The sequence below is a fragment of the Rhamphochromis longiceps genome, linkage group LG20, assembly GCF_057381845.1.
Source record: "Rhamphochromis longiceps isolate RC_006_pf linkage group LG20, R_longiceps_female_GT1.1, whole genome shotgun sequence".
Lineage (NCBI taxonomy): Eukaryota > Metazoa > Chordata > Actinopteri > Cichliformes > Cichlidae > Rhamphochromis > Rhamphochromis longiceps.
Window position 1 is genome coordinate 20,652,167 of NC_140576.1, and position 11,171 is coordinate 20,663,337.

Here is an 11,171-nt window from a genome sequence, read left to right on the forward strand (position 1 = left end):
AGCATGAGCTGTACAAGGAACCGAACCACGGGGAGAATTACACACAACATGAGGGAGAACGCGACGCCGAACAGAGGGAGACTCAGACAGAAATACACAGAGGGTAAACGAGGAAAGTGGGCACACACGGGGAACACAGGTGACACTGATAATCATAACGAGACAGGGCGGGGTGAACTGAACATGACATGTACAGGCACAGAGGTTCAGACAGGAGGAGAGAGAGCACGGGGAAAACACAGACATAACGGGCTGGGGAAACATGAAACAACCACAAAGGGAGACGAGGGCTCATAAATACATAGAGGGGCACACAGGGGGTAAAAGCCATGAAGGGAAAACACTTAGGGAACAACACAACAGGGCAACTCAGAAAACATGGCCTAAATAAGGAACGAAATACAAAAATACAAGGAACTAAGAATACTGGGCCCACATGGCCCAGGACCATGACACTGGCAGGAGTAAACAACACTGACGGGAGACTGTCAAAGTAAAACAGGAAGTACACAGAGGTGCAGACAGGAGGAGAGAGAGCACGGGCATAGTGGGCTGGGGAAACATGGAATGAAACACGAGGGGAGACGAGGGCTCACAGATACATAGAGGGGGACACAGGGGATAAAAGTCAAATCAAAGGGAAATCAAATAAGGAACAAAATACAAAAAGACATGAATACTAAGACTGCTGGGCCAACATGGCCCAGGATCATGACAGAAAGACTGAGTGCGAGACTTTGACATTAGATAAAATGAATATTGATAAAGTTTACCTTTATGTACAGAATCTGAATATCGCAAAATAGTTTTAAAAATTGCAATAATATCGTATCGTGCGTTAAGTATTGTGATAATATCGTATCGTGGGATGTATGGTGATTCCCACCTCTAGCGCGCAACTGATTGAAAGAATTTCGGCCACTAAGTTTCTCCACTAGTTTACTACTTGAAGCTTTAAAGGTAATAGAAACAACAATTGTAGCTATATTTCAATTGACTGCACTCTGGAAGACCGTGAAGGAGATATAGACATTTTACAGTATTCGACAATCTTGAGCATAATGTTATGGTGAGACCAACAAACAAGGTGCCGATTCCCTCCAGCAGCAAATTGGCTCTGTCCATCATGAAAAGTTACCCAGAAGAGCCAGCCTCTTCACAGACTGGCAGCAAAGTGTACATTTTAGAGTCTATGGACAAAAGCCTGTTCAGCTTTGACACATGCCTGGCCCAGCTGGAATAGCTCAGTAGGTAGAGTGGTGGCCCCATGATCGGAAGGTCAGGGGTTCGACTCCACTGAACGGCTACCCTGAGGTACCCCTGAGCAAGGTACCGTCCCTACACACTGCTCCCCGGGCGCTGCACTGGTGGCTGCCCACTGCTTCACTGGGTGAATGGGTTAAATGCAGAGGAACTATTTCCCTATGGGGACTAACACGCACACTTTACACTTTATACTTCATAAAGATTGTCTGGTGCTGCAGGAGTCTGGGGAGTTCAGCCAGCACCAGGTGGAAACATTCGCTCCTGAAAACACTGCTGAAAAGTTAATTCAAGGAGGCTCCCAAGCTGTCATCGTGTTCGATAAGCTGAACATCAAAGGGCAGCTTTGCCATGGCTGTACTGAGTTAGATGATCTGTATCAATCCTTTTTCTAATTTTCTCCTTTCACTTTTCACTTTTCATTTTAAGTCATTTCAAACTTGGTAGCTGCAGCAGCAGGTATTCCCCCTTGTCACTTTTCACATTTTTCCCTTCTCTTTCTGCACTCAGCATTATGTTTGCTCTGCCTTCAGTGCTGCAAATTAGTACATAAATAAACAACACAGGCACATATACAGAGGCACAGACCTGACATCCCAAACAATGGTCCCTCTAAGCTGCGCGCGTGCGCAATTGCGCACTGCTGCATTTTGTGCACAGAAAATCTGCGTTGCGCACAAAAATTTTTTTTAACCTAAATTGAAATTAAAATTAATACTTTAACAATTCTGTTTTGCAATGTTAGTCAGTAGGTGACTGGCTGCTCCCATATGGGATTAGAATCATGCCACCTTATCCCATAGTCCAGCCAATAATGCAATTGACATTCATATATACACAGCTAATCAACGTCGTTGACAGGCTATGACAGCGTCCTTATGTGCCGACACCGGTGTTTTAGCTAGCAAAGCGGCGTGGCTGATGTGGAGTGAAGCCACTTTAATGACAACGTGTACAACCATTGGAGATGTGAGCAGGACAGACGGAACAATTGACGGGAAAAGTGTGGACTATACCACAATTTAAAAACTATACCAGTTTTTAAATTGTGTTGATAGGTCACGTAAAACAAGAGTTATGATAAAAATATATGCAATGTTTGGTTTTCTTGCTGAATACTATCGTTGTTTATATTTAGTGCAGTAAGAAATGGTAAAAACGGCATTTTATAAGGAAAACGCTGGAGAGCACTCTCCGCCTGTGAGCAAAAACAAAACCATTTTTCGACCCTTTCCTATTGGTCGAAAAATGTACCATGTCAACCAATCAAAAAATGATATGGCAACATGGCATTTAGTTGTTTAGGAAGGGGGGAAGTTTCAGGAGTTTTGAGATGTGAGAGATTTGGAACGTTTAGCGCAAATCTTGTGTAGTTAGTGTGTAGTGTAGTCAATAGTTTTGTTGTGTGTCAGAACAATGAGGCGACTACTGAATGTTACAGGTGTTACAGGAGTGATACATCTCCTGTTGTCAGGCCTGCAGGTATCAGGCTGTTGTTCTCCTTTATCTCATAGTGGACAGAAGTTATTTTTTGGAGTGGCACAAATAATTTGTGTGGCATCAAATTTGATGCAGAACAGCTGATTGTTCTGTAAATAGTTTGAAATGTTTATTTAAAAAAAAACGCCTTGGCTGCATTTCTTGGCAAACAGCTGCAAAAAACTTTGTTGTTTGCAAAACTCAGTTACTTTTTCGAAGAAGTAACTATATAATTAATTGCCCAACATTGGTCATTATATACTGTATTTTGCAGACAGAGAGTTACAGGACTCTCTCCCAGACCACAGACTCATACTCATAATACAAGTCAGAGAAAGAAAGGGGGAAAAAAGTTGTGTTTTCAAAATTGGAGTTCAAGTTATTTTTACTTCCAATAGTGTTAACATACTACACAGGTCATGAACAAGATTTTTTTTTAATTTCCATTGTAAGTGGGCTAAAGCAGTTTATTAAAAGTAGTCTAACATAAATGTAAATGCTGTAATTTGATTATTTTAATAAACCATGTAACTTGGATGGATTCGATGCTGGCATGACCACAGTGCACACGTCTGCTGTTGCTCACAGTGGTCCAAGGGAATTTGTTTGTTCACTCGACCCATGAAAAATTAGAGGGAACATTGATCCCGACGTAAGCCAACTCACCCCAAATGGTGGGGGAGCCAAAGGGGCAAAGACCAGAAAATGAGCAGTCCTGAGAAACGGAGCCCCAGGCCCTGCACTTGGACCCACACAGAAGAAGACATCCACCCAACCTGGGGCCACCACCCACAACCACAAGCCACAAGTGAGTTCTATCTCCATAAAAAACATTAATTTTAGTTGTGCTTACTCTTCCCATGAGTGATATACTGTAGTTAAAGTTTGCCAACGTGTGAGATGATCTTTTACTGTTTTTAATAGAGGAAAATAGTTAAATCCTACCAAGTCTGAGAACCTGGTGGAAAAACCTATACCTAAATATCTAATGTTGCCTGACTGTAGTGGGGTAGGTCTGAAATTACAATTCAGAGGCAGAACTGTTGATTAAGAGAACGTATCTATGAGTGTGACTGTCTTTGTCATTGTCCTGAGTTTGATGACTCAGTGTTTTGTGTTGACGACTCAGTGTTTTGTGCAATGATCAAATGTGTGAGGATTCAGTGTTAACTTTTTGTTGCAAATGTGACAGTAATTGGTTTTTCAAAATGACAAACTACTGTCTTTAAAGTTGCATGGCTAGATACTATAGCAATGGACTACTTGCACAATCACTTCCGCGTTCTATGTAGTCCTGCCCCAGTGCTTCCGGTGTGGTTAAACCATGGCGATGTTCTACACTCGCTGCCTACAAGAGCTCCCAAAATTGAACATCACTGATGATCATCGGATTTGCAGAGTAACGACTACCCCCGCCAGCAAATTAGATAAAGGATTTAAGTTATATGCTGCATCATATATACACAACTACGAAGGTAAGAAAACGTAAATTAACCGACAAAGAAACGCTAGCTAACGTCAAATGCAAACACTACGTTACTCCGCTATGTCCTTCATTTGATGTCAATTCTCTATATTACATGTTTTCTTAAACGGTATTTTATGTCGTCTGAAACTATAGTTGAGGTTTTCTTAATTAATGTCACTTTTGTTGTTAGACACTGTTATAATAGCGATAGGTAGTTGGCTAACTAAGGAGGTAGTTAACTACCTAATGCTACTCTTGCTAAGTGTAAAGTATATATGTTTAAGACGTGCTGACATGAGTAATACAGAAATAATGCTAATGGTACTTGTATCTTTATTCAGTGTCCAAACAGGTTGTCAGGGGAGGTCGGTGTGAGAGCCTTGTGCTACAGGTCAATGAGGAAGAGTGAGGCACCACACAGACTAAGTGTAGGCAGGAAGCTGTGTAAAGTTGTTAATCCCCGTTCAGTGGGGTTCAGTTCATTTAAACTTACCGAAAGCTCATAAAGTTGCTTTTACTGTGTTTCCAGCACTCTTGCAAGATGGCCTTTGCAGTGTGAGCCTCACCATGCCTCTGTATATTACCCAGTATGTAACCATAAGCTTAACTCCTGTTATTGTCAAGGGCATTTCTCCCAGTTACACATGCACAGTTGTAAATTCCCTTCAGGGACTGCCTTGCTGCCCCCAAAATCTAAGATTGTTGATCTTCTTGCTTTTTTTTAATTTTTTATAAGGTCTCCAAGAGAGCTTTTCGTCAAACAAAACACCTAGAAATTTGACTATATTAAATGGACTACTTGCACTAGGGCATGTGACGTATTTCCGTTTCCAAATACTACCGCTTGGGCGTTTCCGGTATGTTTGTTTATCTGTCGGTAGCTATGCTAATGTCGCTTCAGAATGAGTATAAAAAGGAAAGTATTTAAAACAGAACATTTTCAAAAGCAGGAGAAGAAATACTCCGAGCATTGCTGTGTCCCACTTTGTTCGGCTTCAGCCAAATTTAACAGCATACTAAGTTTTCATGGCTTTCCGACCCATTCCGACTTGAGAAGACAATGGCTGGTAAACATACGCCGGGATCATTTCACGATTACCTCTCACACCAGAGTCTGCTGCAGACACTTTGCCAGTGATCAACTCATAGAGCCAACAACCCTCGATGGTCGAAGGCGGCTTATTAAAGGTGCTGTACCAACACTTTTTGAGTGGAATGGCTATAAAGTTGAACCACCGCGGCGTAGTGTTTGGGAGAGAACGGAGCAACGCCCTGAACAAGTTCCTCCTGACGATCAAGAAGACCACAGTCTTACAAGAGATCATGACTACTGCTCAGTCCCTGAGCCGTCTGCATTGGACATATCTGCATCAGCTGCAGAAGACCTGTCCAAAGATGTGGAGACTCTGAGAAAGGAAATACAGGAGTTACGTGTCCAGCGAGAATTTGGGTTACAGCGTTTTGCTGGCTCCGACAGTGACATCCGATTCTATACCAGGTACACCTAAGTTCTATTCAAGCTAACTGTTTAAAATATACCAAGGTCACCATCAGTTAAATTTCAAGTGTTTCCAGTCTTAATGAAACACAATAGAAATTTACTTTTTCTCTGCTGATTGTATGTTTCATGTAGATGCTTTGGTATTTAAACGATATCCTAATGCTACAGGTAAAATACAACACCAAATAGACTCTTAATCAGACTATTTTATACAGCATACCATTAGCATATTTGTCACAGTTTACATTATTTTTATGCCAATGTTGGATGTTAATTAATGATTGACACGATGTATGTCTCTCTCGTGAATAGATTTCCAAGCTATGATCATTTAATGGCATTTTGGTTTTTGATTGAGCCTTGCATCTATAAAATGATCCGGGTTTCAAGAGCCAAGTCAGCTGCCAATCAGAACAAAGAAGCGTTGACACCTGCACGCACATCAACGGTAGTTGGTAGTTAGAACTAGAGGTGTAATGTTATTGTATTTATGTATAATAACATTACATAATGTACAATAGCATACATACACAGGTGTATGTATGCTAGACTCAGTATCCTTTACATACTTTTTCGCTACAGCACCTCATTGTTTACCCCATGGTACAGTATGGTATGCATAACCATTACAAAACATTTAGCCAAGAAAAGCATAATTTTACTAGTTCATAGCTTAAGGAGTAACATTTTCCCTTTTGTTTTCACCTTCCAGAGGCAGCTGCTACAGCCAATTGACGAGTTTTTTCTTTTCCTGGTTTTCCTGTCAGTTGGTTTGAAGGTGAGGGACCTAGCACACCGATTTAACATACACCAGTCCACAGTGAGCCGCATTATTGCAACATGGACAAATTTTCTTGCCACTGCACTGGGGTCTCAATGCATTTGGCTTACACGTGAAGAAGTGCAAGCTTACCTCCCTGAGGAATTCAAAGATTTCTCAGACACCCAGATGATCCTTGACTGTACAGAGCTGAGGTGTCAGACACCATCCTCACCACTTCTCCAAAGTGAAATGTACTCTTCGTACAAATCCCACTGTACGATGAAAGCCCTGGTTGGCATAGCTCCTCATGGTCCAGTGATATTCATCTCTAATCTGTATGCTGGTTCGGTTAGTGACAAGGAACTATTCAAACAATCAGGCATTGCTGAGAAGTTGACTGAAGACATGGCAGTGATGGTAGATAAGGGCTTCCTAATCACCGATTGTTGTAAATGCAAAGTGTACTGCCCACTTTTTCTATCTAAGCAGAAGCAGATGCCAGCATACCAGGTTAAGGAGACACAGGCCACAGCCAGACTCAGGGTGCATGTGGAGCGAGTCATTAGGAGGATCACACAGAACAAACTTTTTGATAGCATCATTACCATGTCACATGTTTACAATATCAACCAACTGTTGATGTTGTAATTTGACTAGCATGTATGCTGTCAAATTACCAGAACACAGCATTAGTTAAAAAATGGGTTAAGTGAGACAAGATGGATTTTTCCCAAGACACCAGTGCCAGTAACTTATGGAAAATGACCTGCAGCTGAGGCCACTACAGTTGCATTTCTTCCTTCTCAGCTGACAATACTTGATTACAGAACTGGTACTTGAGTGCTGATAGTTGAGTTTCAGTTATTGATAATTCAAATTCAATGCAAATGTTGAATGTTAATAATACTGTTTAATTATACTACTATATTACTATTCAGATTCAACAAAATTGTTTATCAAAATTATAAAGTAAATCACTAAATCGTTTTAAAATCATAAGTGACATTGTGCTTTTGTAACATCAAAAATACCATTTGTCATTTTCTTCATTCAGTCGTGTTATTGTCTAAATGTATATCAGTATGCTAGGCATGGAGTTTTAAATACCATGTAAATAAGTTCTACACAAATTCAATGTTTTGTGTGTTTTTAAAAAATGAAATTGATGCCATTGCTTAAAATATAAAGGCTTATCATCTGTACTTATATAATGCAAAGTACTGTCCAACAGTCTCTTTTTCATGTATTGGATGTTTATTATGCCATCTGTGGACTTGATAAAAGGTAATAAGAGGAAATGTCCAGGAAAGTTCAGTATATATCAAAAAGTGATGTAGAAACTATATAAAGATAAAGTCCTAATATTTACAAATGGGTCAAAATACATCAATACACACAGTAGAGCTGCTGGCCTTAAAACTGTGTTTGCGGTGGGCAGAAGGAAATAATCAAGAAGATATAGTTATTGCATCTGACAGTTTATCAGCACTAATGAGTATTAGACTGGGAAATAATGCAGGTTAGATACTATTCATGAAATATATATTAGTTTTGAATGCTCGGAAAGCTCCCGGCCCAGACGGTGTGTCTCCTGCCACCCTCAGACACTGTGCAAACGAGCTGGCCCCAGTGTTTTCTGGCATTTTCAACTCCTCACTGCAGGCATGTCATGTGCCTGCCTGCTTCAAGTCCTCCACCATAATCCCTGTCCCCAAGAAATCTAGGATCACTGGACTAAATGACTACAGACCCGTGGCTCTGACATCTGTGGTCATGAAGTCTTTTGAGCGCCTAGTTCTCTCCCATCTCAGGACCCTCACGGCCCCCCTCCTGGACCCCCTGCAGTTTGCATATAGAGCCAACAGGTCTGTAGACGACGCCATCAACATGGCCCTACACTTCATCCTGCAGCATCTGGACTCCCCAGGAACCTACGCCAGGATCCTGTTTGTGGACTTCAGCTCTGCCTTCAACACCATCCTTCCAGACCATCTCCGAGACAAGCTTTCCCAGATGAATGTGCCTGATCCCATCTGCCGGTGGATCACTGACTTCCTGACGGACAGGAAGCAGCATGTGAGGCTGGGAAAGAATGTCTCGGACTCCCAGACCATCAGCACCGGCTCCCCTCAGGGCTGTGTTCTTTCTCCTCTGCTCTTCTCCCTGTACACCAACTGCTGCACCTCCACCCACCAGTCTGTCAAGCTAATCAAGTTTGCAGATGACACCACCGTTATTGGACTCATCTCGGACGGGGACAAGTCTGCCTACAGGAGGGAGGTTGAACGTCTGGTGTCCTGGTGCAGCCACAACAACCTAGTGCTGAATGCCCAGAAGACAGTGGAGATTATTGTGGACTTCAGGAAGCACACAGCCCCATTCCCCCCCATCATCCTGACTGACACCCCCATCACCTCTGTGGACTCATTCCGCTTCCTGGGTACCACCATCACCCAGGACCTGAAGTGGGAGCCCACCATCACCTCCGTCATCAAGAAAGCCCAGCAGAGGATGTACTTCCTGAGGCAGCTGAAGAAATTCAACCTGCCAACACGGACGATGATGCAATTCTACACTGCAATGATCGAGTCCATCCTCACCTCCTCCATCACCGTGTGGTACGCTGGAGCCACTATCAGGGACAAACAGAGACTGCAGCGTGTTGTGCGCTCTGCTGAGAAGGTGATTGGCTGCAGACTCCCATCTTTGCAGGACCTGTACACCTCCAGGACATTGCGGCGTGCAGCTCGGATCTCAGCTGACCCTTCTCACCCTGGACACAGTCTGTTTGACCTGCTCCCCTCAGGCAGGAGGCTCCGGTCCATTCGCACCAGAACCTCTCGCCATAAGAACAGTTTCTTCCCCTCTGCTGTTGGACACATGAACAATAACCATATGACTGTACCCGCCACTAACACATGACCCTACGCTGTGTTCACTGCATCATTCTATGTTTGGCACTGATCACCACCTGCACTCATGTATATATCTTTCAACGTAGCACTCTTAATTCTTATTCTCATGTATATATCTCATGTATATCTCATGCACATATCTTTCCACGTAGCACTTTTAATTCTTATCCCTACTTTTATTTTTTTCCATGTCTATTTAAGTGCTATTTATGACAGCATGTTTGCACTGAAGCACCGCAGCAATTTCCTAATGTTGTAAACCTGCTCAACATTTGGCAATAAACCCCTTTCTGATTCTGATTCTGATTCTGAGTTTTCAAAGATTGTGCATTAGAGCTGTAAATGTTGGTAGGTGTGGAAGGAAATGCCACTGAAGGTGCTCAAGAACTTCTACTCCTGCACCATCAAGAGCGTCCTGACGGCAAACATCTGCACCTGGTTTGGGAACAGCACCAAGCAGGACAGGCGAGATCTGCAAAGAGTGGTGCGCTCAGCCGAACACATCATTCAATCAGAGCTCCCTGACCTGCTGTCCATCTACACTAAGCGGTGCAAGTCCAAAGCTAGGAAGATTATGATGGACCTCTCCCATCCCAACAATGGACTCTTCTCACTGTTGAGGCCTGGGAAGCGCTTCCGCTCCCTTAAGGCCAAAACAGAGAGAATGCCCCCAGGCTATTCGGGCCCTGAACCAGTTGTAGGACTGGACTCTCCCACACATCACATCACCACATGCACCACCACACATTTCCTATGATCCTATAATTCCTATAATTTATCATCTTTATAATCTTTACAATCTCTTCTGCTATTTGCACATTCTTTACTGTAAATTCCTAAGTTAATTTGTAAATTTTGTAGTAACCTGTAAATTGCAAATATTGTAAAACTTTTTTTCTGTCATTTAATGGTCGGGCATTGTACAGCTACAAGCATTTCACCCCCATGTCATACTGTGTATGGTTGTGTGTGTGTGACAAAAAAAAAATTTGAATTTGAATTTGAATTTGAAATGAGGATGTTCAAATACCGGCCAAACAGTCATTGAAATTACAGTCATTTGATTCACAGATACCATGCTGAAGTTAAAAACATTTTACTGGTCAAATTCAAGGAATGTGGCAGGAGCACTGGGGCATTAATAATACAGGAAGGCATATATACAGGGTGGGCCATTTATATGGATACATCGTAATAAAATGGGAATGGTTGGTGATATTAAAGTCCTGTTTGTGGCACATTAGTATATGTGAGGGGTCAAACTCCTCAAGATGGGTGGTGACCATGGTGGCCATTTAGAAGTCGGCCATCTTGGATAGAACTTTTGTTTTTTCAATAGGAAGAGGGCCATGTGACACATCAAACTTATTGGTAATGTCACAAGAAAAACAATGGTGTGCTTGATTTCAACATAACTTTATTCTTTCATGAGTTATTTACAAGTTTCTGACCACTTATAAAATGTGTTCAATGTCCTGCCCATTGTGTTGGATTGTAATGCAACCCTCTTCTCCCACTCTTCACACACTGATAGCAACACCGCAGGAGAAATGCCAGCACAGGCATCCAGTATCCGTAGTTTCAGGTGCTGCACATCTCGTATCTCCACACCATAGACAATTGCCTTCAGATGACCCCAAAGATAAAAGTCTAAGGGGGTCAGATCGGGAGACCTTGGGGGCCATTCAACTGGCCCACGAAGACTAATCCACTTTCCAGGAAACTGTTCATCTAGGAATGCTCGGACCTGGCACCCATACTGTGGTGGTGCACCATCTTGCT

At 42.4% G+C, this 11,171-nt stretch overlaps 1 protein-coding gene across 1 annotated transcript; it reads left to right on the plus strand.

The window, feature by feature from the left end:
• Positions 1 to 5,112: 5,112 nt before the first annotated feature.
• LOC146645203 (uncharacterized) lies at positions 5,113 to 7,122 on the plus strand. The gene is made up of 3 exons (XM_085394312.1): positions 5,113 to 5,708; positions 6,024 to 6,159; positions 6,424 to 7,122. The coding sequence occupies exons 1-3, from the start codon at positions 5,113 to 5,115 to the stop codon at positions 7,120 to 7,122; spliced, it is 1,431 nt and encodes a 476-aa protein (XP_085250438.1).
• Positions 7,123 to 11,171: the final 4,049 nt, after the last annotated feature.